Source organism: Panthera uncia (genome assembly GCF_023721935.1).
Source record: "Panthera uncia isolate 11264 chromosome B2 unlocalized genomic scaffold, Puncia_PCG_1.0 HiC_scaffold_24, whole genome shotgun sequence".
Lineage (NCBI taxonomy): Eukaryota > Metazoa > Chordata > Mammalia > Carnivora > Felidae > Panthera > Panthera uncia.
Genome location: NW_026057580.1, coordinates 6,231,073 through 6,258,531, shown reverse-complemented (window position 1 = coordinate 6,258,531; position 27,459 = coordinate 6,231,073). Strand labels below are relative to the sequence as shown.

Genomic DNA, 27,459 nt, shown 5'->3' with positions numbered 1-27,459 from the left:
CTATAGAGTAAAGGGCGCCTGGCTGGCTCAGTCAGTAGAGCATGTGATTCTTGATCTCAGGGTCTTGCGTTCAAGCCCCACGTTGGTCCTAGAGCCTACTTTAAAAAAATAAATAAATAAGTAAAAGCTACAAGGTAGATGTTCCATATGTTAATATCTCTCTCCTTCTCTCTCGCTGTCTCTCCTGTGTTTTTTAAATCGGATGTTCAAATTCATATTCTGGTGCTAATTGTGTTAGTCAGTTATTGCTGCTACGATAATGCTATATAACAAGCAATCCCCACCCCACCCCCCCCCCTTCAGTGGATTATAAAACAAACGTTTATTCTCCTCTTCCATAGTCCTGTGAGTTGGCTGGGATGATGCTGCTTAGGTTACAGGGAGTCCGGGGCATGGCTATGTATATGTATCAGCCTAGCTTTCCACTGCTAGCCTCGTCTCTCTTCCAGTAAGAGTTCAGTGGTCATCTGATTTGGGTTGTGTAACTGGTCTCAAAGTGGCAAGATGGATTGAGAAATCCAGGGACTGCCTCCAGGCTACAAGTGGAAAAGGAAGAGGTCCCTCTTGCTCATTGCTACTCAAATCCTCTCAACTGCTACCCATTCTGTCAGACTCCTCCAATTTCCACCAGTAGAGAGCCCCTCCTTTGAGTTACTATGGAATTTCTCCCTATCCAAATGTGAATGTAATGATAATAGCTAAAACTTCCAGAGTAGTTATTATGTTCCAGGCATTGTGGCACAGAGAGGGTAAGCAACGTGTCCAAAGTCACACAGTAGGTAGGTGGCAGAGCCAGGATCCGAGTCATCTGCCACCAGTGTCTTGGTGTTGATCACTGAGTGGTAGAAGGAGCACTGGAGTGAATCGGAAGTCACGGGGCCCAGTCCTAGTGCCTCCGTTTGGGCAGGAAGAGGTCTGGGGGTGTACTTGGAGGTGCACGGGCAGACGTGGCAGGGACAGGGCAGGCTGGCTCAGGTGCCGTGCTAACAAAGTTGGTCTTCACCTGTGGTGCTGGGAGATCATTACAGGATTTAAACAGAATGACACTGTCGGATTTGAAAACCATCCAAGAACATATAAGTCCACATCCCAGCATTTCTCTGCGTGGGCTCTGCGGGTGTCTTCCTGCAGTTTCCTCGAGAGGGCGAATGATTGGCCAGGGTCCCACAGCACATGGAAGGGGCCTTGAAACTCAGGTCCTTGCAGAGCCCCCTTTTTGTCTCACTTCTCCTCACATGTGCTTTCTTGGCTTCTCGCATCCAGGTCTGCTCCCTGCCCACTCGACTTCTCTCTGCTCTCCACGTCTGAGACAGTTTGGGTCACCTACAGGCCTCATCCCAGATCCAGGAATACAGCTACAGGCCGGATCCAGGAATACAGCTGCCCCGAGGTGTGGAACTGCCCAGGGTGACCCTGGAAGCCAGGCACTGCCTGCTCTGTCCTGGGATGCTGTCTGCCCAGTTTCCTTTCTGACCCCACCTGCCTCTTCCTGGCCATAGTCAAGGCCAACACTAGCCCATATATTGCCTTGTGCACTGAGAAAACAGTACCCTTTCCTGGAGAACTTGATTTCCAGCTGCTGGAAGATTGTGATAATATACTGGTTTTGTTAAAACGGTTGACTGCCGCCTGCTAGAAATCTGTACGAATGACGTACAAAGGTACAGAACTGTACAAATAACATGCAGAAAACTGTACAAATATGCCACAGCATGAATACGTCCATGAAATGCTTACCCTTTGTCTTAGCAGTGTCTCCTTGTACAGTGTGCAGTCTGCACGACTGCACTCAGCGCTCTGGAGGCCACTCCACTTCTTTCCCCTTCCTGCAAAACCAAATACTAACCAGACTTTTGTAAATCAAATGATGTTTCAAACACTATTAAGTCCTGCTCTGTCAGTGGAATTCTCCACTTGCAAAAGACCCGTGTAATTATAAAGCGGGATCTGATAGCTGATTTCTGGTATAAATTGAGATTTCCGATTCCTATGCATCCAGTTGGCTATCATGGGGCCTGGCTACTTGCTTGGGGCTGCCTGAAGCATTTGAAACTGTGAAGGATGTTCTCAGCGGAAATAAGGGGAGGAACGTCCTAAATGAGGGACTTAGAAATGATGAATCTCTGTCCTTTTTCTAGGAAACTGTGAGCCGAGAGAGAAAACTTGAGCTGGAATGGGAGAGAACCTGATGACCCCATGGTAGAGCCTTCTCCCCAAGGCTCTCAGATGCAGTCCCCTCACCCTATGCCTTCTGGGGACCAGGTGTTACCCACTAGCAAGCCTGTTGGTGTGGAGAGTCCTGATTCCCCTGGGTGAGCACTTCCTTGTCTGAACATCCTCTCGGCCCCGGCCTGACTTTGCTTCTTTGAGACGGGGCCATGTCAGACCCCGGCCCCCCAGAATCTAGTCTACAGGGCCAAACCCTTGGGGATCGAGCGGTACTGAGCCACGGACGCACTTTCCTCTTTCCCATCAAGAGATCAGGCTCTTTTCCTTTGCTTTGTTTTGTTTTTAATTCTCTCACTGTCCCAAAGGCTTGACTTAGAACCACGGGACTCTGCCTCAGCTGCTCCCTGGAATCACTCGTGGAGCTGATCCAGCACGAGGTCATGATAAGCTCCCCAGGGCTTGTGTGGTGTGGCTGCGTGAGCCAGCCATCCTGGACTTCCCTGAGTCCTGGTGTGGTTGTAGAGGACACAGAGGCCAAACGTCCCTTCCCCTCCCATCCCCCAGCATGAGGGCGACACGAGGGCAGACCTTGTCTGCTGTTCACACCTCAGTTAAAATGTTCCACAGCAAAGACTTCAGCCTCAATTTTTCCAGCCCAGCCAGAAAAAAATTAGCCCCACTGCTCACTGGAGTGTGGATAGCTTCCAGCCCCAGCCAGGCCCAGTAAGGAAGCCTGGGCTGCCCACGGCCTCGGATGTATTTGCTTTGCAAATCCTGGAATGCAAACCCCAGAGGACTGGGTGGAAGACAGCCCTGAGCTTGGCTGGGGCCTCTGGAGGATGCATGCAAATTTTAGCCATGGAGGGCAGGGGGCTGTGGCAAGAGGGCCTGGCGGAGCCTACATCTAACAGGACCACGTCAGGGAGCAGGAGTCCACACAAGCTCCCTTTAGAACGTTCTGCCAGGAAGAATTTAATTTAACTGTACCTTTGAGAAGCTGAGAAGAATCAAATCTCAGGTGTTCTTGCACCCTGTTCCTACTCCAGGTCTGTGGCTCAGACCAGTCAAGGGGAGCGCCCTGGGGACCATGTGGGGGCGGAGAGACAAGTCCACGGCGGTCCCCTAGCCTCTCCCCCAGGAGTGGTCTTGTGGTTTGCAGGTGGGCGCGGCCAGAGCCCTTGAGACCTGTGAACCAGGGGAGGGAGGGTTTCAGGCTCGCACAACTTGGGAATGCTTATGCCCTGCTGTGCAAGGGGGAACTGAACATGACATTAACTGTTGTTTGACCTGAAAGCCTGTATTCAGAGCCCAGATGCCCTTCTGTTAGAGTCAGGTTACAGTTAGAATCAATAAATTCCTGTGTATATTTCCCTTCATTTTTCATATGTCCCTTTTCCCCATTAGGAGGCAATTAAGAGAATTGTTCTTGCGTTGGTTTCAGGGCCGCTGGATAAAATACAGGACATCTTGTTCAATTTGGATTTCAGAGAAACAATGAATAGTTAGCATGAGTATGGCCCCAGTATTGCTATTATTTGTTGTGTATCTGAAATTCAAATTTAACTAGGCCACCCATATTTTTATTTGCTAAATTTGGCAACTCCAATTAGTTCCTTTCTCCTTATCTTTCTTTTCTCTTAAAGCCAATACTAGTGGATTGGTTTTTGATGTGTCAGTCACTGTGGTTCAGAATTGGAGCTCTCACTAGTGTGGAGGTCAAGGGCAGAGCACACTCTGGTCTTCCAAACAAGCACATCCAAATGACCCCTGAGGCTCTGCCCTCCCTGTAACTCAGCTAACATCCCGAACTCAACCAGGTCTTGGCTGACCCCATTATCTCTGACTCACTGAGCCTCCTGACTTCTCAGGGTCAGAAATTAGGTTAATTAAAAGTCCTGATGTCACTTACCCACCTTTTGAAAGCGATTCGAAGCAGCAGGGTGTCCCATGCACCTCGGTGCTCTCGAAAGCCTCTGTGGTGTGAGTTGAGGGAGCCCCACCCTCACACAATGGTGTCCCACGCTCCTACATTCCTACTGGCACAAGATTCCCATAGCTAGCGAGGTCCACGAGCATCCCAAGGGCAGGGGTTGTGCCTTCTGCATTTGTTCATTCCATAGAGCTAGATCAGACCTGGCACATAGTAAATGCTCAATAAGTATTGGTTGGGAAAAAGAACTCATGGATTAGACAACAAGGAGAGGCACTAAAACAGGGGTTCTGGGAGCTGGGTCCTGGCCTGGTTCTGTCTGTAGGTGGTTACGTGACCTTGAACGAGGCACCTGCCCCTTCTGAGCCTCAGCTTTTTCATCTATGAAGTGAGGCACTGCCCTCTTCTGCCCTCCTCAGAGCATGACAGTGAGGCTTCAAGGGTTGGAAGCGGAAAGTGGTTTGGAAAGAAGACAAGCTGTGCACACCAGAGGGTCGCCCTCCCCAGGCAGCCCCTGGAAAGACTCCTGTGTTATCTGAGAGAGGGGAGAGGAGGCCTTCGACGCCTTCCAGCAGAGACCACATTCTCTGGACCAAAAGCCAGACACTGTGTTCAGTCCATTTTTACCCTGGTTCTGAATGGCCAAAATTAGGGACTTAGTAAAACAGATGGTGTAGAATCAAGACTGGCCCAGATTTTCCTGGACATATAATTAACTGTCATCCTAAGGGTCCCAGAGTTGTAGGATGTCAGGTCCAGAGGGCAAGTATCATGTCCCTGACGTCCCTCAGCCTGTGGGGAGCTGGACTAAAACCCAGGTCTCCTGATGCCCAGGGCACTTCATTACTGTCTTAGCAAGTTGGCGTTCAAGGACGGGACACCTGGGGAGCAACCAGAGAGGGCCCCCAGGCGGGGACAAGGGGGCTGACCCTCACAGCCTTGCAGGCGCCAGACTGGCCTAGTTGTGGCGGGTGGGCTCCCATCTTGCCACCACTGTGAATAATCCAGATTAGACCTTTGTGCAAGTCAATTTCTTTATTTGCTTAAATAACACAGTACAAAAATGAGACTCAGATGCCAGCATCGGGAACTCATACCAAATAGTCATATAGCTTAAAGAACATCATTCTAAATAAGAAACAATGTACAGAAGGTTCCTGACCCTCATGTCCGATCTGGTTCTGATCCTTCACATTTGGGGGCTGTGTTCTTGAACAGTGTCTAAACTAAATCCATAAATAGCTCACCTCTCCCCCACCTCCTTAGAAGCAGCAATAAAAGAAAATGACTTTCCAGAATATGCTTTGTTGAACTTCCTAAAACTTTGCCTCAGGTTTGAGGCCAGTCCCATCTAAGTGCCCAAGGCCTCTCTGCCCTAGGTTTCACCCCTCTCCCCAGCCTTACCCCACAGTGATCAGTGAATGTTCAATATAGCAATAGAGTATCTACCAAGGGTAATAACAGTGAGTCCATATTTTAACACCCTCTCCCCTATGACCGTATGTTCCAGGTAGTGTCCAAGGGCTATGTGCATATCCCTGTTGGGCATGCATGTACATAATGGACATGTGGCAAATTGCCCATGTGAGCCAAGCTGTTCAAACTATTCAGCTTTGTAGAAGGCAGAGCCTCTAACAGCCCACACTTCACCTTTGGGCAAAAATAAAAAGGAGCCCTTTCTCAAGACATTTTACTGCCATCAGGTAGAAACCTATTATCATAAATCTACAAATCTACAATGTCTAGGAAGTGAATAGCACTTCCTGGGGTATGGTGTTCTTGAGCAGTGCACATCCGTGCAACCATCCATGGCAATCCGCCTTAAAGTCTTCCCTCATTTCCTGAAAACTACCCAGATCATAACTATAATAACAACATACATGGACAAGGCACTATGTAATTTTCAGAACTCTTCACATTCATCTTCTCACTGACTCTTGGCAAGGCATGATATGCGAGAGGTGCAAGGCATCAGCTTCACTTCTCTGAACAAAGAATTCTGGGACACAGGGTTGGAAGGATTCTGAGAGGCCAGGGATCCCCAATCCGCAGGTCTTCCCTATCTGAGGCCTGCAGACTTCCTGAGAGGCATCTACAAATCCATATGGGCATTAAGTACCATTGGTGAACTGAATAAATTATTTGTTGCGTATAGATGCACATCTGTTTAAATGCATGAATCCTTTGGGCACTCTGGTGAGAGATTAAATAAAAATTTATTTAAAAAAACTAAGACTCATATGAAATTAACATTTTAAAAATGCCAGCAGGACTTCCACGTGATAGTGGGGCATGATTTGGGCCCCTGTGGAGCAAGAAAATACATGAATGTGAAAAGGGCACATAAGTCGGTATTAGGGTTAGCCCCAAAATGCAAAGGCTTGAGTCAAGGTAGCTCCCCATTTCCTCCCTAAACCCCAATTTAGAGATAGAATGACTGGTTCCACAATTCCAGTGGAGGACCAAGGCCTCCCAAGGAATGCCTGGTAGAATTGCCTGGATCTCAGGAGTGATCTCAGGAGCTCTCTCCCTCATTCGTTCATGCATCCAACGAGGACTTAAAGACTGTCTCCAGCTCTGTGGGGTGTATTTGGCCACAGAATGAAAGCACCGACGGCCCCCCTTTAGGGAGATTTCAGCATGATAGAGCCAGAAGGGGTCCGATGGGTCACACAGTCTTGCCCAGAATCCAAGGTCTGGAGAGGAGGGCACACAAGTACAGGGTCTCGCAGCAAGTTTGGGGCAGGTCAGCCGGCGGAGCTCTGGTCTCCCACCTCCCCAGTCCTCCCCAGCTCCTTCCGCTAACATGGCCTCTGCCTCCAGTTAAGAACGCTTTGTGTATCTCAGTCTTAGCCCACAAGGGCTCAGGGACACAGGTGGCCATCCACTCTCGTCTTCATTCATGTCTGTGAAGCACTGGATTGGGCTATCGTGAGGCATCTTCAGAGGCTCCTGGTCAAAGCCGCCATTGTTTGATAGCTCAAGGGGACTTGAGCGCAAAGCACAGCTCTTAATCTGGACTCTGGCTCTCAGGATTTGTGATGTTCTGGGAGGAGAAAAAGAACATAGGTTTGAGCCATAGCCCAGTTACTTGTGGGTCCTACTCTAGTAACAACAGACTCCTAATTTAACGTATCAACACAGCACATCAGCTGTCACCTCTGGACCTTTACTCACTACCTCCTGCCTGCAGTGCTCTCCTGGCCCTTTCTCCCCGCCCTTTCTCCTCGCCATCCTCCAAGGGCAAAAATCTATGCCTTTTGACGTAGATTTTGGAAGGCTTCCAGGACCAATCACTTCATTGGCCTCAGCGACCACTAATCTGGCATTTTACTGATACTTAATTTTGTCATCAGTAAACATTCTGTCTTTTTCTATAGCAGAACCATCCTCAGGCTCTCACAGCGCCTTGCACAGCTAGGCACAGTGGAGGCTCTTAACACCTATTGGTTAAATGAATGAATGGATGAATGAGTGAATGAATGGTTAGTAAAACCAGGAGATGGAGTTAGGGCCACGGAGGATATCAGAACTGATGTTTCTATAATGTCTCTCACAAAAACTCCATAAGCTATTGCCTAACCCAACCTAGAGGGCAAATTATCCATAACAACCCCATATCTGGACAAAGAAAATAAAGCTGAGGAAAGAGAGGTCAAAGGTCTTAAGGAGCTTCCATCGGGAAAACAAGCCAACATAGAACCCAGCAGGGGAGGGGAGAGGACGGTAAGAGGATCCTGTTGGGATCTTGAACTTGTCTTCGCTTGTGCCGTCTGGCTCTTTCTCACCTGCTGGGCCTCCCTGTACGGGAAGTGGGTGTAACTGGCGTGGCTGTAGCACAGGCCCATGAGGCTGAAGACGGCGTGGCTGTTGTTGCTGGCAAATTTGTTGGTGAAGCCAAAGGCAAGCTGGTAGGGTATCTTGGTGAGGTTCCTGCCCAGCTCAGTAGAGCGGGCTTTCTGGCTGTGCAGGGTGGCTGCCAGCTTCCTGAGGGAGGAGTCCGAGACCTTGTAGAAAAACTTCTTGAAGCTGGGATGTCGCCTGATCTGGAAGCAGAAATGAAGGCCGGCCGTCAGTGTTGCTGGCAGGTAGCCCCCTTCCCCCAACTGTGCCCCCCCCTTCAATGCCACGAGCCCAGACTGGGCTGGACACCTCCCGTCCCTGGGATGAGCTTCCTTGTTAAATGCTTCCTCTACCTCTAGCCTCTCAGAATCTGTTCTGCAAGGTTCACCTCCAAGCAGCAGGACAAGGTGGGGGGGAAAAAAAAGTGCAGGTCTTTGTATAACGGACGCTTCAATGGCATTTACTCGCTCTGTGACTTCTCTGAGCCTCTGTTTAGTCATGTGTTAAATGGCAGGAACGATACCCCCACCCGCACGCAGTGTTGTTGGGGGAAGGGGAGGAAGTGAGCTAGCTGATGTCAAATGTCTCAGGCAGAGTGGATGTTGGATGAATTTTCGTTCTCACTTTAAGTCGCCTCCTCTCAATACCTAAGTGCCCCAGGTTGCGCTCCCCCAGAGACGAGGGCTCGGGTGCAGGTAGCGATGCTGGGAAACAGCGATGGGGGAATGGAGATCTGGGGTCGGAGGGGAAGGCAGCCCACGCAGACTGGCTGCTGAGCGTGTTCCTCACAGGGCACTCCGGGAGCCCGCGTAGAGCACACTCCTCAGAGTTAGCCCTACGAGGGGCAAGGGGCCTGAGTTATGTATACACCAGCTTCCATGAGCCATTGGCTGAGGGCTGCTTCTCGGGAGGTGGGGGGCGATCATTCTGGCCTCCCACGTGGGTGGTAAAATGGTTCTAGGGGCCGGTCCTCAGGCCACAAGATGCGGGTGCCGGCAGCGGCGAGGTGGGCCGGCGTGCACTGTGGCGGGAAGGCGAGGTACCCACAGCGTCCGCTATGCTCATGAGCCGTCCATGGCCCGTGCTCATCTCTGCCACCTCAGATGCGATCTCTCTTGGTCTCTCCAAGTAGACTGTGAGGTTTTCAGTCTATCTGTGAGGCCACAGGCTATCTAGCAGGAGAGGACAATCCAAAAGCGTGGAAGGATTGGAGACCACATAGACGCCGAAATGTGCGACAAGACAGAGTGAAAAGGAGCTAGCAGAGGACGAGATCAGCAGGACCCGCAGGCTGGACTTGGGGGAAGGAGGGAGGTGGGACACGGGCTGAACTGCAAGGGGGATTTGGATGGGGGGAGGTCCTGGCTGGCAGGATAAACCTCGTGAGCATTATATTATTGTAAACTAACATTTATCTCATCTGCTATGTGGCCGGCAGTTTCTGTATATGCACTAAACTTTGTCAAGTAGGTAGTTACCCCCCGCCCCATTTTGCAAAAGAGAAAACTGAGGCTCAGAGAGGTTGAGGGACATGCCCAAGGTCACCTGGATGCAGGGATAGGGATTGAACTCAGGCCTCAGCCTTGGGGGTACCGAGCACTCCTCACCTGCTCCCCCAACTGGCCATCCACTTCTTGGAGAAGGGCCACCAGATTCTGGATGACCAGCTCCTCTAAGGAAAACAAAGAAGGATTCAGGGGCTGCTGACAAGTTCTGCAACAACACATCCATCTATCACAGACGGCACTTTGTCTCTAAAGCACAGCACACAGATTCGTTTCGAAGGGCAAAGAAAAATCTTCCCCGAAACTAGGGCTGGAGAGTGAAAGCTTTATCTGAGTTTGTTGTATAGAAACTGAAAGGACGTCGGCCAGTTGAGCGTCACCTCAGCTCCATTCGACAGATGGGGAACCTGAGACCTCCCAGTGTCCCCGGTCCAGGCTACAGAGTAGCGTGGTCAGGAATGGGAGCGGGGGCCCAGAGAGCTCATCAGAAAGCAGGGAGGGGGGGGACGGCACAGCCACAGATGCCACAGGAACACACCTACCGGTCCGGGCTGTAAAGGGCCGCACGTGGCTGCCTGCACCAAGACCTAATCGCAAGCATTCAGGATATTTGTGGACCTTTTGTGATCAACTGTTGGCAGCTTGAAATCAGCCACGGTGGGAATATTTACATCACAGCAATCTGCAAACGCTACAAATCAGGGCTCCCCCCCTGCCCCCGCCCAACACCCACCCTCAGCCTGTTTGCCAGTCCGCCACTGGTTATGAGACCCAGGGCAAGGCAGGAATTGTATATGAAACATTCAAGCAAGCCCACTGAAGTTACATCCCACCGAGTTCTCTACGAGAAGAGAACTCTCCATCTGCAACTCTGCCCCAAGAGCCCCCGTTGAAAGGCCAACCCTGCCTCCTCCCTGCCCTGCCGGTGTGTCCCCAGCCTTCCCAGTCTCTACTGGAATTCAGCCTGTGAGACCCATGCAAAAAGAGGCCCTAGGCCAGCTGACCCAGGAGAGAGCAGGGTGGTATACTAACTAGATTCGAACACTCCATCTGGCTGAGGTCCCCTCTCTGGCTGGTGACTTCTGGTCTGGGAGGGTGCGTCTGAGGATCCCACAGGTGCCTCTTCTGCAGGCGAGGACTCCTGGAACTCGACATCTTCCAGGTCTGAGGGCAGAAAGGAGATGGTGTGAGTGTTTTGTGCCTGTTTCAAATCCACAAGTCCATCACGGGGCCCAGGTTCTGACAAGAAACCGTCCAAAGACACTGGCACCAGACGGGGTCCTGGTTTCCCAGGCTCCTCAGCAAGCCCGCAGCCCCCTGGGCCCGCCTCAGAGGCGTTCACGGGGCCTTCTTTACCCCCTCTGGAAATCTCATTCCTCTTTTCTGCCACCAGCCCCCTCTGCCTCCTCACAGTCCGGGAGGAAACAAAGCAGGCCTGCCAAGATCCCCCTAAATGAGCCCACTTCCCCGTGACTCTGTGAGGCTTTACTGAACCACTAAGCCTGTCTGAACCTCACTTTCTCCATCTGTCGAATGGGAATAACAAGAGTGACTTCACCAGGCTGTAAGTGGGCTGAATGAGATCCCATGTGTGAGCGTGGCATGCAGTAGGCACTCCATAAATGTCAAGGGAATCACTCTATACCTCACACTTGGCAGTGGTGAAAAAGCAGAGGGCCAGGCCATATCCTACTTCATGAGACCCGGGTCTATGTTTCTTCCTTAGCTTTCGGGTGAGTCTGATGCCCTTAAGCCAATAAACCGATGTGCTGCTCTCACACTGCATTTGTTGTTGTTATTGTTTTAGTGTTTATTTATTTTGACAGAGAGAGAGAGAGAGGAAGAGAGAGAGAGCATGCACATGAGCAGGGGAGGGGCAGAGAGAGAGGGAGAGAGAGAATCCCAAGCAGGCTCCCTGCTCTCAGCAGAGCCCTGTGCGGCGCTCGAGCTCACGAACCGTGAGATCATGACCCAAGCCGAAATCCAGAATCAGAGGCTTAACGGACAGAGCCACCCAGGTGCCCCAAACGGCATTTGTTTTTAAGTGTTGGTGTGTTTTTGTATGGGTGGAGGGAGGGCGTGTGTTGTGGGTGGTGAGTCCAGCTGGCAGCCAGCGGCCCCCTCCTCTCCGCAGCCCTCCCACACCTCCCTGCACCACTCAGAGCTGAGAGCAAGGGAGTCAAGCCTGAAGCAGAGGCCACGAAGCTGGCCAAGCCCGCCCTGGAGGAGGCCTGGGGCCAGAGGCAGCCTCTGTGACCATGGCCACGCGGGGCCTGCTTACCGGGGCTGTTGGAGGTGGAGGGCTGATGGCCCCCCACACACAAGGGCAGAAAGCTGGGCCTCTTGGGCGGCCGGGACTCCGGGCTGGCAGCACCTGCGGCCCCCGCTCTCCTGGAGTCCTTGGGGCCATGTCTCTTATAAGAAAAGGCTTTTCTGAGGCTGGACTTCTTCTCTTGGGATCTCCTTCTGTAGGGTGGGGACAGGTTTTCTACAGCCACCTCTGGTTCCTGGACTCGAAGCTGTTGCGGGGGAGATGAGAGAAACTGAGCCAGGGTCCCGACCGTGAGGAGATTGTGAGTGAGCCGGGGAAGGACACCAGCACCCCCTGAAACAAACTGAGACCCGCTGGGGAGCAGAGGGTGCGGCCTGGCCAGAGCAAGAGTGGCCGGCAGCGATGGGGGTGGGGGTGGGGGTGGGGGCTTGGGGAAGGAGGAGCGACAGGAGCCAGGCTCTGGAAAGATGTAGCATGGGGGAGGGCAGGAAAGTTATTATGCCAGGCAGGGGTGGGGGTGTTCATAGTGAGGGTCAAGATCTACGTGGGGAGTGTCTTCCTCACCTCTCCTCCCTGCTCTTCTGCATCCTGGAGTAGGGCAATGATCTTCTGGATGAATTCTCCTAAAAAAGAACAAAACGTTTGCTTGTACTTTAGTATGGAGCAAAGCATTTCTACGGTCAGTCCTCACTTCCTGAGGCCCAAGTGGCTCCCTGGCTGATTCTCACAGGTCTCCAGGTGCTAATGAGCTTGCAGTTATTGGGTGTCCTAAGCCCTGCCTGCGGACACCTCAGACTCTTCGGAGGTGGCCTGAGGGCAGAGCTGGTTACGAGGCAATACGTTCACTTCTCCATTGGTCAGCGAACACCCAGATGTGGCACTTTAAGTGTGAGGAAAATAACAGAGGCCGCTGCCTCCAGGAGAAGGCGCCTCAAGGCCATGTGGAAAGGCCTGGTCCCCAAAAGTCCCCTCACCCAGCATCGTCCTCTTCTACTTAGAACAGGGGCCCTTCTCAATTCCCCTTCAAGGCACATTTTCTGTGAAAAGCAGGTAAGATAGGATGGGGGGTGGGTGGGGGAAGTAGATCTTTAAAAGTATCTTCAGGGGCACCTGGGTGGCTCAGTCGGTTAAGCGTCCGACTTCGACCTAGGTCACGATCTCACGATTCGTGAGTTCGTGCCCCGCGTCAGGCTCTGTGCTGACAGCTCGGAGCCTAGAACCTGCTTTGGATTCCGTGTCTCCCTCTCTCTTTCTCTCTCTCCGCCCCTCCCCTGCTTGCGCTTGGTCTTTCTCTCTCTCTCAAAAATAAATAAACATTAAAAACAATTTTTTTTTAATGAAAATAAAAAAAAATCATGGGACTGAGCCTTGCATCGGATTCTCTTTTGGAAATTTGCTGGGGATTCTCTCTCCCTCTCTCTTTCTGCCCCTACCCTACTCTCTAGCCAGGGTAAGGGGTCAATAATAGCATCAGCAGCTGCCATTTGTGGTGTTTCCCTCCTGTGGCCCCTACCCACCGCCCACCCCCCCCCACCCCCCCACCCCTGCCAGCCTCTCAATTTCTCCCCAGGCTACAGGGCTACACAACCACAACAATAATAGCAGTAAATGGCAGGTAACATTCATTAGCTCTAAATAGCTTATTAACTGCTCTAACTGCTTTATCAGCATTAATTCCATTAGTGCCTCCGAGGACTCTAGGATCTAGGAACTGGTATTAGCCTCATCTTGCAGTTGAAGACGCTGAGACCAGAGATGAAGTAACTCATCCAAGTTCACACAGATGGAAGAGGTCAGAGTCCAATGCAAACCCACGCCCTAAAGATCACATCATCTACAGAGCCCTTGCCACGGGCCAAGGCTTTCCTGGCATGGCCTGTGCCGGCCTCACCAAGGAGGGCGTCCTCACTGTTGTGATTTTACTGCTGAGGCTCACTTCGAGTAAGACAGGGGTCTGTGCTCTGGACCCCACACTGCCCCTTCCCGGCCTGCAGCCCCCAGAGGAAGTCAAGGCCAGGTTACTGCCTCTCTCTGGGTCAGTATGGGGTCAGGCCAGATGATTTCCGAGGGGTGTCTGAGAAAAGGAGGGGGTACTAACTGAATTCCAAGGCTCTGTTCGCCTGTAAGTCCTCTTCGGGTCCCTGGCTCCCTGCTGGGGTGGAAAGCTCCAAGGGACTCAGACCCCCGCTGTCTGTAGGCAGGACCTCTTGGACTTTGGGTTCCTCCGAGCCTAAGAAGCAAGATGAAATGGCGGGTGTGTTTAATCAGGGTGAGGGTGTTAACAACACACAAAAGTTAGAAGAGGTTCCAGAGTTCACCTCATGGCTAGATCATGCAAAGGCCTTGCTGGGACAGAGGTGAGCTGTGGGTCAGGGTCAAAGCTCTGATGTACTGGCCCAGACCTAGCTCCCTTGCCCCTTTGCACCTCTTTACAACTGACTTTCCTGGGCTTTGCCCTCGTCTCCTCCCTTCCCTGGCAAGCTCATCCCTCTGGCATCTTGGCTTGGAGAGTAAATGCCTGATTCCATGGCACGAAGTAATGCAGCAGGGCCAGAATCCCCCTGCATGAAGGTATCTCCAGTTGTGGCCGGAAATTCCACCGCCGGGGCTCCATATTTGGTGTTGAGCATTGCCCCTCCTTTTTAAAATGTAAATTCCCCTGGCCAGGCTAAGCGGCTAGGCTGTTCCTCCCTGGCACCCAGGATGATCCTTTCTCTCTGTAGCTCAGGTTCCATCACTGGTGGGCCACAGAACCTTGAACACATTGTTTTACCTCCCCAAGCCTCAGCTCCCCCACCTGTAAAATGGGGATAATGATACGGCTCTGAAAACTGGTTGAGTATAGACACACAGTAGGGAAGTGTCTTATTTTACAGGTGAGGAGACTGAGTCAGGCACGGAGATGGCGAATGAGGTAGAAAGTACAGGTCGGAACTCAGGCCTCCTGCCTCCCAGGCTGTGGTTCCTTCCTGCACAGCTGCCCCCTGCCGGGGTACAGCAGCTGAGGCTGTGGAGAGATGCGGAGGGCTAGGGGATTCCTCAGCACAATTTCCACAGGGGCTTAGCTGGACTGCCCAGAGAGGTCTCGTGTAGGGAGGTGACCTGCTGACACCCCTTTCTCCTCCCTACTGCCCTCCCCACGCTGCTCAGAGCAGAGCAAGAGTCAGAACTAGGAGGGCGGCCCTTCCAATGGCCGACTCCAGCCCCGCAGAAGGTTCCAGAGCTGGAGGCAGCTGCAGTGTTGCTATGGTAACCCTGAGCCTGCTCACCAGGGCTGCTGGAGGTGGAGGGCTGATGGCCCCCAACACACAGGGGGAGAAAGCTGGGCCTCTTGGGCGGCCGGGACTCCGGGCTGGAAACGTCTGCAGGCCCGGCTCTCTTAGCTTCCTCAGAGCCATGTTTCTTATGAGAAAACGCTCTCTTGAAGCTAGACTTTTTCTCTTGGAATTTCTTCCTGTCAACTGACACTGGAATCTGTACAACCACCTCTGGCTGAGGAGCTTGAAGCTGCTGTGGGAGAAATGAGAGAAACCGTCGGGCCCTTGACCTTGAGGAGAGGGGAAGGCTCTCTGAGGAACAACTAAAGAGCAGCCAAGTGCTTCGTGGTGGCCCCAAGCGAGGGAGGTGACAGAGCCTAGAGCTGGGGAGCACTGAGACTTTCCTGGGCAAGTGGGCCTTGAGCAGGAGGAGGAGGAGGAAGCAGCGAGCCCACGGTGGGGGGAAGGGGGGGTCTATGCAGACCATTTGCTCCTTACCTCTTCCTCCCACTGGTCTCCCACTTTTTGGAGGAATTCCACTATCATCTTGATGATTTTATCCTCTGGAAAAAAGTAAATGCACCCAGTTAATCTTTCTAGATGCCCCGAGAACTCTTTCTAATGACTGTCTTGAACTTCTGACATCAACTGAGTCTCTATTAAGTGAGGATGCTGTTAGGCCATGGAAGTGGCGAAAAGCACCATGTCCCAGGAGCTAGTCCTTCTGAGAGAGGCTTGGGAGATCCACAGGGAAAGGGCGGGAGGCCAAAGCACAAAATTTTACCCAGGCAATTTCAGGTCAGTCCTTCAAGCATTCAACCTGTGACCCCATTATTTCCTCTGACCTTTACGGATTTGTAAATATCTGCTTTGGGTTCGGCCAGCCGTGTGACCTTGAGTAAGTCTCTTAACCTCTCTGTGCCTTCGTCCCCTTCCCTGTGAAGTGTGAATCATGATCCCCGTCCCCGCTTCCCTCAGCAGGCTGTCAGGCCATCAAGGAACTCTGCTTGGAGATACTTTACAAGGCTAATGCTGCAAAATTCCGGTAGGGAAAATGGTAGAGACCCAGCGACACTGAGGTGCAGGGCAGAGGGACCCCAGCAGGCCTGACACGGACAGCCTGCCGCATCGATGCCTCACACCACATCTTTACAGAGAAACCACAAACAACATGAATGGTTTTCTTTGATATCCCGGCTGACTGATCCAAAGACAATAGGCCCAGAGTTGCCTCTGCTACCTGCCAGCTGATCCGTTTACAGAAAAGGTTTGTTTAAGGCTCCCTGGTCCCTGGACTGCAGATTTTTTCACCCCTCACCTCTCTCTCATTTATAAATCCTGTTTGGCTTTTGTTCCTTGTCTCAGTCTACCAGCTGACTTCTCTCGTCTGAAAAAACAGCATGCAAAATAAACAGCCTGCAAAATAGCCAACTAAATGCCTTTTAGTTACTCTCTGACAGATGCATAGATGTTTGACATCTCTTAAAATATGCCCCTTCCTTATAGGGAATTAGATTAGTAGAGCATTCATTATCGATTTGATTAGGGGCAATAACAGCATTGTGGTTGTGCGTGACACTGTAGTCATTTCTCGGAGATGTGTGCTTACATATTTAAGGATGAGGGATCATTTTCCTTAAAATGGTTCAGCCACAAAATTACACACGCACACAATTCTGAAGCCAATATTGGCCTCCGGTGGACGATTGTGAGTATAGGAGTGTGCGTAGAGCTATTCCACGCTGGCATCTATTTAAAAATATATATAAGTTCTATATTCCTCCATATCACATTCCTTCCATAAATCTCAAAAGACTAAAAAAAGTCCCATGCTCATTAACACATAAGGCAGGAACATTTGCCAGTGGCCGTTCTAATTCCTGAGACTCCCTTCTGTGAAACTCTAAAATAAGTAAATGTGACCAGAAGCGCCAGAAGGAGCAAGATCAGTATATGCATTTTGAGAGGGACCATCCAAGGTGCAAGCAGTCATCCAGAACAATCCATTTGTTCCAGAACAATCATTTGGTAACGGCCCCCTCCCCGGCTGCGGGGCAAGAGGACACTAAGAAGATGAGGACTCACGGTCAAGCTTTCTGAGTTCCTCTTCGGGCCGATGACCTGTGGCTTGAGAAGAAACCTCGGATGCTGCAGGACCCCCAGCTTCAATGAGCAAGGACTGGTGGAGACCAGAACCTTTCCCACCTGGAAGAAAGATGAAAGGAAGCGTATGTGTGGGGGATGGGAGTAGTGGCATCAGTAACATTTTTCTGACTTTGTTCATGAGCACAATAAAATGACACAGAATTCACAGCAGGATGGGCTGCTGCAGCCAGCACTAGGCTTAACCAAAAAGAAAAAAAAAAAAAAATCAGAAACCTGCCAAGGTTTCCATCTGAAAAGAGGTGGCATCAACCCAGACATGCTTCTCATTAAGAACAGGGAGAGTTTTGAGAGCTACAGGGCAAAGCTCTGTCTCCCTCCAGGTGCCTGTGGGGCATTCAACCCCAGGACCTGAGAGTCAAAGAAGAAAGGCAGCTTGGGGGGGTCCAGCTTCCTTATTTTACAAATGAAGAACCAAAGGTCTCTGAGAGGGGCAGCAATCTGTTCAAGGTCACAGAGCAGGTGTATTCTGGAAATAGCCAAGTATAGATCCGGCCTCCAGGGTGGATGGCTCTATCTACTTCTCTGGCCCCATCCCCAGTCCTCGCACAGGGATCAATGCTGGGGGCTAGGCTTCCCCCCTCACCTCCCTCCCTGCCTTCCCATTTCTCCTTGGTCTGTGCTCCTTCAACTAGAGTACTTAACAACAACAGCTGCCACTTAACGGAGCACCTTCCGCGTGCCAGCTCTGGGCCACGGCTACCCAGGAGATAGCAACTGTTATCATCTCCATTTCATGGACGAAAAAAATATCGAGGCTCGGGGAGGAATGTCACCAGCCCCAGGTCACACAGCTAATGAATGGCGGAACAGGGGTCTGACCTCAGGCTTTCAGCCACCGTGCTGTTCTGCCTCAAAGAAATTTCACGGTGGTGCTGTCCCTGATGGTTGTCCCAACTTCCACGTCCCCTCTGTTGAAAGGTTTGAGGAGTCAGCTTAGAGTACCCTAGCCCTTGGGGTTGGGGCAGTGGGGTTACCAGGCATGGTCTGCTCACCCTTGGGTGCTGGGCCCAGGTCAGCCTCCTCAGGGCGTGGGGCAGCAGCCATCTTGGGCAGCCCTATCTCTTGGCCTTCGGCCTTCTGATCTTGGGCCCCCTTGGTTTCCTCAGCAACATGTTTCTTGTGACTGTGTTTCTTGCGACTGGCCTTCTTGTCGTGGGCTTTCTTCCTCGGAGCTGTCTCCCCTGGTGCCTCCGGGGTTTCTGCAGGCTTGGGGAGGCCCTCCTTCCCTTTTGCCTTCCGGCTGGCCTTTTCTTTGGGCTCTTCCGGGCCTGTCCTCAGGAGGAAGTTCATCAAGGTCTTCAGCCACCCCTGCTGGCCCCGTCTCTGGGTCTTTTCCTTCTTGGTGTCCTGTGGCAGCCTCTGGTCAGTGGGAAGAAACTCCCTGGTCTCTTCCAGGCTGTGGGCTGTGGCCGTGGCATCCTGAGCTTCCACAGACTGAGCTGGGCTCTGGGGACATCTGCTCCCATCGCTGGCTGCCTGGTGAAGCATCCTTCTGGAGGGGGTAGTGGGCATGGAGAAGCACCGGCGGACCTTCTTGGGGCTCTGTGACCTATCCAGAGACCTGGTTCTCCTCCCTGACAGATGCTTCCTGGGCTCCATTGCACTGCAAACAAAGCAAACAGCTCCCTTACCGGAGACCTACCAGAGACGTGGTGGCGGGTTACCAGTGCTGCCCCGTGCGCCGATCCACCCTGCCCATCAATGTGAGTGATATCAGCCCTCAAAGCTGCTGTCTCCGTTAAATTCCTCAAAAGCCCTGGGAAGGAGGGCTACCCTTGTCCACATTTTCCAGAGGAGGAAACTAAACTATGGGAGGTCATGCCCCAGACGTCACAGCTGGTCTATAACTCCCCTGGGGCCTCCAGAAGGAGCAGGACCTTACCAACACCTTGGTTTTAGTCTGTGGAGACCCGATTGTGGACTTCGGACCTCCAGAACTGAAAGATAATGAATTCGTTTTGTTCCAAAGCCTCTGAGTTTCTGGTATTTTGTTGCAGCAACAATAGGAAACTAATACAGCTGGAGCCAGGGGCCAAGTCCTGCCCCTGGGGACTCTGGGCAGCTCATGTGCCACTGTCCTCATCTGCATGATGCCTGAGACCTGCCTGTCTGTCTCACAGGCTGTTAAGAATATTTCACAAGACAGTTCGGTAAATGGCAACTCTACTCCTCCAATCGCTTGGGCCAAAAATTTGAAGTCATCCTTGACTCCTTGCTTTCTCTCACTCCCCACATCTGATCCATCAGCAAAGACTGTTGGTTCCATAAAGCACGCCCAGACCCCGACCTGTCTCCCCAGTTCCTTCAACACTGCCTGAGTCTAGCCCCAGGTCTGCTGGCCTGGACTACCATAATCACCTCCCAACTGGTTCTCCTCCTCTCCTCTCGTCCTCCTTCCAGATTCTCCCCTCAGAAGCCACGGGGCCTTTTCCAACCTAAGTTAGAGCACGTCACTCTCCTGCCTCCAACAGCCCCCCTTTCACTCAGAGTCAAAGTCAAAGTCCTTATAGTGGCCAGCAAGGCCCTGTCCAACCTGGTCCCATTAGGCCTCCTGCCACCTCTCATCACTCACTCTACTCACACAAGCACTGCTCGCTGCCTCAGGGCCTTCACACTGGCTGTTCCCTCTTTCTAGAACATTCTTATGGTTTGTTCCCTTGCTTCCCTTCAGGGCTTTACTGAAATGTCACCTTCCCAGAGAGGCCCTCTCTGTGCACCCCTCGTGAGCACATACTCCCCACCTGTACTACGTGATGTTACGCAATATCACACCTTTGTGTGTGTCATTGTTTATTGTCTGAGTCTCTCTCCCTTCCCTTTGTCTGTTTTGCTAGGTCTTGTATCTTGGGTGCCTAGAACAGCTCCCGGCACGTCACTAGCACTCAATAAGTACTAATTCAACAGATGAATAAATGTACTACACAAACATTTAGTAAACTGTGCAATATATAGGGTATCTTTGGGTGTGTAGTTAACATATAGGAAATGTACATGAGAGCAGCAGGGGCCTTTCATTCTCCATCCAGAAGGAAGCAGCTGCCCATGCAAAAGACAAAAAGAACCATCTCCTCCTGGGCAGCATTTTAAGCAGGCCAGGATGGGAACAGTGAATTTCATTGGTGTGTCTTTAATCTGAAACTCCCATGGCTTCCCAATTTTTCCAAAGTTGTTCAGACCCCCTTTGCCCTTTGGTGGAAGTTTAAAAAAATTTTTTAAAAATGATCTTGAATCCCAAATCTGAGCCCCACAGAGTTTCCCGTGGAGTTCAGACACCTGCACCGCCTATTCTAATTTGTAATCATCGCCTCATCATGCATTTACTAAGTATTATTTAGCGTATTACATATTCATGTATTATGTATTTACATCGTGTCTCCTGCATTTACTGACTAATTCATTCCTTTAAAATGTGCTCTGTTACATGTCCAGCTTATAGGCAAAACCAGCAATCTATAATTGCAATTTCAGATGTTCAGGGATCCATGTGAATATGAGGACAATACGTAAAGAGAGAGAGGAAAAGCATGGGGAAATACAGAGAGATTTGAAGGTGACTGTAACATTTGGGGAATCTTCCCTCCTTCAAGCACGAGTCTGGGGGGAGGAAGGGCTGCAAAGGGCGGCCAGAGGCCAGTGGGCAGCAGTAGACACACGGGGACAATCTTGGAGGAAATGAGACAATGGGCTGGGGAGGAAGCAGGCAACTTGGAAAGCTTTATTTGTTGTTTGATGTGCCTTAAAAGGAGCATTTGAGTTACACAAAAACTCATAGCACGACATGTCTGTACCTTATATGGAAATTAACTAATGCTCTTGAAAGCCTTCGGAGGCTGCCTTATGGTTGTGCTTTCAAAATACCGTGTAGGGTGGGGTAAGCCGAAGAAATCATAGAGGAAAATATTCTCTTTCTTCTAGTTTATGTCTTTCAACAAGGGTTTAATAAGCACACACTAAGTACCAGGAATTATGGCCGGTGCCGGGGATAACGAACCAGACACAGGTTGTGCCCTCAGAGAAAATGCTCTGGTCTTCTTCAAATGGGCACCCCAGTAAGTGGTGGTGACGGGAATGCTCTATTCTGTCTCTCTCTTTAGTAGCACATGGTCTTCAGAGAAGATAAATTTAGGTTGAAGCTCTATTTAATTTAAGATCCAAGTCAGCGGGGCCAGAAATATTTACTGAATGGTGTTAGGGTTCTCTCTCTTTTTTCCATATATTCCTGTGGTCAGGGCACAATGGGTGGGGTTGGCAGAGAAGCTGTTCGATCACAAAACCACCAAACCAGGAGAACACAACAGAACACCCTAGTCCAGCTCAGTCCCTCTTCTTCATACGCTAACTTGGCTCCAGGGGTGGGGGGAGGGGGGGGGGTACATCGCGCAGAGGGTCGAAGCATCCTTCCCAGCTACTGGGAAAAGAGGCGCAGTAATCTGTTTAAAAGCTGTCATTGCTATGGTAACGGTTTCCACCATGGCTGATGGCCGCAGTAGCGTCCTCTTGCATTCAAAGGACACGCCGCAACTTGCAATCAGAGCGTCAGTACAATGCCACCAGGCAGTGGTTTCCTTCTTAATGCTTTCTCCAGAAAACTGCCTTGATTTGGCCACCCCTTCCCTGGAACCACCCTGCCCTGGGCCTAGAGGCAGACAGCAGTAGCTGCAGCAGCCCCAAGGGCTGGGAGAGGCTGTAGCCATCGGAGCGTTTCCCCAGACAGATTCCAGGATCTCCCAAGGCCTCCCGATTCCAAATCCAGGGACTCTTCCCATGCCTCGTCCTTCCTTATGGGGGGGGGGGGGGGGGGGCGAGGGGGGGGGGGGGCGCCGCCCCGGGACCCCCTTTTCACACCCCCCCCCCCCCCTCCCCCCCCCCCTCCCCCCCCCCCCGCGGCGCGAGAGGGGGGGGGGGGGGGGGGGGGCGGGGAGGGGGGGGGGGCGCTGCAGCACTGGATACCTTGTTCACACGCCCCCTCCGAGCTTCCCACAACTCTTCCCCCTCCAGGCAGCGGTGACCCAGCTCAGCCTGCTCTCCCCCCTACCCCTGCTCCTCCTCTGTAACACTCCAAAGATTCTGTCTGCCAGCACCAGCCCCAGGAGTTGAGAGCGTGTGGCTTGCCAAGGAGGCCAAGCCCACCCACCCCCAGGGAGACACCCTGGAAAATCCTCCCTTTGGCCAGCGTGTCCTCAGACTTTTAAAGCCCTGCGAGGATTGTGTTCTCACGTGCACACGCGTGCTCACACACACACACACACACACCCCAAATTCTATGTGTGCTGAAATTAAATCTTTGCAGACTTTCTGACTGTAAAATTCAGTAAAACTCATCAAAGCAAGACCTCCTCCTTCCTTCCTCTTTTTACGGGTGTTGCACCCCAGCTTTGCCTGGGCGTCCACCCACATACACCCCGTCGGGGAATTTCACCCTGTCCTGGATGTGCTTCCAGACCCGTAACCCTGAAACTGCAGCAAACTGTTGCCGCAATGGAAACCCAACTGCTCTCGTAAACTCGTTTATGGCCTTGGCAGAAAGCGGACTTCAGAACAAGGTCCAAGTCTGCTCAGGAACACCCAAGTGATGTGCAGATCACGGGACTTCTGATAAGACGCGACACAGGCCAGTGACGTGTTAAAAAGAACAACCACCCACCAGAGCAAGCACACGGGGCTGACCTTGAGTTACTGTGGAGCAGGAAGTTTTCTGGGGGTTTTCTAAGCATACTGACACTTTTCTTTTCTCGGTTACACACTGACCTCACCCGTACACCATTCTCCAGTTTATTCATCCGGCTACATTACCCTGTAACTGCTCTGGCGACAGTTCACAGGGATATTCTGCCGCCCCGCCTCTCCACCCCTGTGCTTCACACAACAAATGTTTAACAAATAGCTGGCCCCTCTGAGGGAGCGTGCGTGGCACCCACATGGGGGCCCAGAGTCTACACCCACAGACGCTCACTGCTATAGACTGAATGTCTGTGCCCCCCCCCCCAGGTTCTTGTATTAAATCCTCATGCCCCAGTGAGATGGTATTAGGTGTGGGGCCTCTGGGAGGTGATTAGGTCACAAGAGCAAAGCCCTCATGAAAGAGACCGGCTCCCTCACCCCTTCCACCACATAAGTGCACACTGAGAAGCTGACTGTGAACCAGGAGGCCCTCACAAGACTCCAAATCTGGGGGTCCCTCAGTGACTCAGTCGGTTAAGCAGCCAACTTTAGCTCAGGTCACAACCTCCTGGTTTGTGAGTTCGAACCCCGCATCGGGCTCTGGGCTGACAGTGCAGAGCCTGCTTGGGATTCTTGCTCTCTCCCTCTCTTTCTTCCCCTCCCACATGCGTGGGCACATGCGCGCTCGCTCTCTCTCAAAATAAAATAAGTTTATAAGAAAAAAAGCACTTAAAAAAAAAAAAAACAAGGGGCACCTGGGTGTCTCAGTCGGTTAAGCATCCGACTGCAGCTCAGGTCATGATCTCACGGTTCGTGGGTTCGAGTCCTGCGTCAGGCTCTGTGCTGACAGCTCAGAGCCTGGAGCCTGCTTCCGATTCTGTGTCTCCCTCTCTCTCTGCCCCTCCCCTGCTCACACTCTGTCTCTCTCTCTCTCCCTCAAAAATAAACAAACATCAAAAAAAAAAAAAACATTTTAGGGGCACCTGGGTGACTCAGTCAGTTGAGCGTCTAACTTCAGCTCAGGTCATGATCTCACGGTTCATGAGTTCGGGCCCCACATCAGTCTCTGTGCTGACAGCTCAGAGCCTGGAGTCTGCTTCGGATTCTGTCTTCCTCGCTCTCTGCCCCTCCCCCCCCCCCAAATAAATAAACATTAAAAGAAAATTTTTAAAAACGCCAAATCTGTTGGCGCCTTGTCCTTGGACTCACAGCCTCCGTAACTGTGAAGAAATAAAGGCTTGTTGTTTGAGCCCCCAGTCTATGGGTCGCTGCAGCCTGAATGGGCTCACATATTCTTGTGTCACAGAAGCACACCCAACACACATAAACCTATGTGGATTCATAACACTGTGTAGTTTTCTTGCCCCAAATGCAAGGGAACAATTGAGCTCATTTGCCACACACCCCTCCCCCCACCCCACTCCCATGTCTACCTCCAAGTTCAGAGACAGGACCTGAGCCTGCCTGGTTCCCAGCTGAACCAGACAGGCTGGCAGTGGGAAACTGAGTCTCTGAAGGGTTGAAAGGCCTGCCTGGGCTTCCGCAGCTGGGAAGCATTGTGAGCTGGGGCTTGAATCCACCTCTCTGGATTCTAAATCCTTCCTTCTCTCTCCTACACCCAGTGGCTTTCCGTAAATATGAACACACACATAAGGACTTAAGGGTGAACAAATCTGCTTTCCACACCAGTGAAGATAACCACGTCTACACACAGGCATGCTGTCACCTGCGTACATGGAGTCACAGGTCTACGTGTACCTTCGTACAGACACCTGTGCCACACAGGCAAAGACTGTAAACCCTAGGCGCGGCTCACAGACCCCTGGGCTGGAAGCCAATTAGTAGGCTGAAGGATCAAGGGCTGTACCCTGAGGTCACACTTACTTCTCATCGGCACAGGTGGCCCCACGGACACTCCAAAGTCCCGGAGTAGGAGTTCTGTTCAAGTTCAAAGCCTTCAACCTGGGATCCCACAATGATGTGGGTCCCACCCACAGCTCACATCCCCCACATACAGTGTAGTGAGGGTCTTCTTGGGAAAGACCCTCCACCTCCACTGGCCAGACTCAAGTGGGGGACAAGGCTGTCATCTCTTCTTTCAACACTAGACCCATCCTCTACCCACGCCCACCTCTCAGGTGTTAGATGGTAACAATTCAAGGTATTCTTTCTCCTTTCTGGGGCTCCTAATAGGCTCTGAGCGCCAGAAGGGACCTGGAAGTATCTAGCCCCACCTCCTGCATAGGACTCTTTTATGCCACATTCCCGCAGGGCAGACTTAGAACCCCTGTTGGAACATTTCGTGGAGTGGGAGCTCACCACCCTTCAAGGCAGAGCATTCCATTGTCAGCCAACCCAGATTTTAAGGAAGCCCTCCTTAAAGCTAAGCTCAGCTCCTAAGCTCAGCTGAGACGGAGCTTAAGTCACCAGCGGCCATCCTGCATACCCCTGAGGGGAGGACGTGTCACCCCTTAAGCAGTCTCTGTTCCAGTCCATCGTCCCCATCATCCCGGTATCTGGGCACCTCCTCTGGATATTCCCCTGCTGGTCCTTGCCCACTTCAAAACGTGAGGCTTAGACCAGGACAGAGGCTCCAGCCAGGGCCCAACCATGGCAGAGCATAGCGGGACCTCTGCACGAAGCCTCAGATCACAAGGACATCTGAGCCACCACATGGCACCGTTGGGGGGCCAGCTCTGCCCAGGCTGACCTGCAGCATAGAGGGGTGGACTTTGACCATTTGCCTGTTCCTTATTGTCGCTGCAGACACACTTATAGCTGATGCCTATTTTCCAAAGGTCGGGCATTTGCACTTCCTGAAGATCTTTCGAAACCCAAAAGAATGAGCTCCCCGATGGCGGAACTTCAGGCGCTATGATACACAGTGGGGCACACTTGGGCCGGTGCAGTGGGGCCCTCGTTGCCAAAGCTGGAAACCTCCTAAGAGGACTAGACTGCGTTCTGCTGATGCCCCAGCCTGTCCCTACCCCATTGTGTCCTCTCTCCAAGACCACAGGCAGTGCAATGCTATAATCCCCCCTCAAATCCCTGTCAGAGCAGCAGGCCACCAGAACTCTTCACAAAATCTTCTTGTCCTTGGACGAAATTCCAAGAACGTGATAGAAATCAAATCCAGCCATGGGTAACAATAACACCTCCTGCTTATGCAAGGTTTCCCTTCACTATGTACCTTCACATAAAGACTACGACTTGACCTCTACAACACTCAATAAAGAAATGAGCAAGAGTCGGGACACTTGGGTGGCTCAGTTGGTTAGGCGTCTGACTTCGGCTCAGGTCATGATCTCAAACTCCGTGAGTTCGGGCCCTGCATCGAGCTCTGTGCTGACAGCTCAGAACCTGGAGCCTGCTTCCGATTCTGTGTCTCCCTCTCTCTCTGCCCCTCCCCTGCTCGCACTCTGTGTCACTCTGTCTCTCAATAATAAATAAACGTTAAAAAAAATTTTTTTTTTTTTTTAAAGAAAGAAATGAGCAGGAGAGATAGGTCATGCTGCTCCCATTCGACAGATGAGGAAACTGAGGCTCAAGGAAGTGAAATTCCTTGCTCGGGATTGCTGGGCTAGTGAGTGGCAAGGCTGGGACTTGAATTCAGAGCTTGTAAGTCCAGCTGAGATTCCTTCACTGAAGTCTGCTCTTTCTAAAGATGAGGACACTGAGGCCTAGGGAAGGCCCAACAAGCTGGAGCAGAACTGGGGTTAGACTCAGGGTTTGAGTCTTGGGTCTGCTCTAGTTTTAGGACCCCCAAGATGTCTACCCACTACTCCGGCCCCCTAAGGAGAGAGTATCGTCCAACGAACCTCAGACCACAGAAGTCGCTCTTTTCTGTCGCAGGACACCTTCGGCCAGGACCTCCAGACCAGGGGGTTCTACATCGGGTACGCTCGCATCGTCTGGGTCCGCTCCCTGTCGGCTGGAAGTCGTATCGAGGGGCAGTCTCCCTCACTCTCCCGGGAAGGAGATGCCCCTATTGCTGCTGTCACTTTCCAGCGTTTCAGAAGATGCTCTGGCCCCGGTCCCATGTATATATATCCTAACTTCCAGGAGCTGAGCTCATGGGCAGCCAATCCAGAGAGCCGAGGGCCAGTGCACGCCAACCTTGGCCAGTTACGGCCCCGTCCCGTCCTATCACGGGGCTGCTTCCTGCTCTTCCAGCGATAGGAGGCTTACCTCAGCTAGGAGAAAAACGGTTTCACTTGACACTTCCCTATCACACCCAAACGTCAAGAAACCAGTGCTCAGAAAAAAACAACCTTAGACCTGGCTGGAGGGAGGCCAGTCCTTGGAAAAGAAAGCAAGTCCTTACGGGGAACGCAGGGGGGGGGGGGGGGGGGGGGGGGAGAGAAGGACGAGGTAATTTTTATCACCTCCACCTTCAGTTCTCTCCAAAGAGAGAAGGCTCTAGAAAGAAAGGCCACTGAATGCAACACATCCATCCTTTGAGCTGGAGGAAAAACTCAAAAGGAGGAGTTGATAAGGGGCACGTTTTCCAAATCCCACTATCCCTGGATAGAGTCGCCATGAATCTTGACAGAACATCTTAAGAAGTCTTTGGGGGGCGGGGGGGGCGGTGCCTGGGTGGTTCAGGCGGTTGAGTGTCCGACTTTGGTTCAGGTCATGATCTCACAGATAGAGAGT

At 51.9% G+C, this 27,459-nt stretch overlaps 2 protein-coding genes across 2 annotated transcripts in view; one reads left to right on the top strand and one right to left on the bottom strand.

Annotated features, from left to right (window-relative positions):
• Nucleotides 1-5,293, top strand: part of PNPLA1 (patatin like phospholipase domain containing 1) — a 50,938-nt gene extending 45,645 nt beyond the window's left edge. The window contains exons 9-10 of the mRNA XM_049653380.1: nucleotides 1,264-1,390; nucleotides 2,139-5,293. Of these exons, the coding sequence (XP_049509337.1) occupies nucleotides 1,264-1,390; nucleotides 2,139-2,189 (178 nt within the window). The 3' untranslated portion in view covers nucleotides 2,190-5,293. The remainder of the gene's footprint in view (nucleotides 1-1,263; nucleotides 1,391-2,138) is intronic.
• A 978-nt stretch (nucleotides 5,294-6,271) lies between these two features.
• BNIP5 (BCL2 interacting protein 5) lies at nucleotides 6,272-26,824 on the bottom strand. Its single transcript, XM_049653381.1, has 12 exons — nucleotides 26,622-26,824; nucleotides 18,135-18,745; nucleotides 17,062-17,181; nucleotides 15,475-15,539; nucleotides 14,989-15,229; nucleotides 13,818-13,949; nucleotides 12,284-12,342; nucleotides 11,729-11,990; nucleotides 10,480-10,611; nucleotides 9,550-9,614; nucleotides 7,888-8,145; nucleotides 6,272-7,145 (listed from the first exon to the last, which is right to left on the bottom strand). Exons 2-12 carry the CDS (start codon nucleotides 18,739-18,741, stop codon nucleotides 7,110-7,112), a joined length of 1,977 nt encoding a protein of 658 aa, XP_049509338.1. The 5' UTR covers nucleotides 18,742-18,745; nucleotides 26,622-26,824; the 3' UTR covers nucleotides 6,272-7,109.
• Between the last annotated feature and the right edge of the window lie 635 nt (nucleotides 26,825-27,459).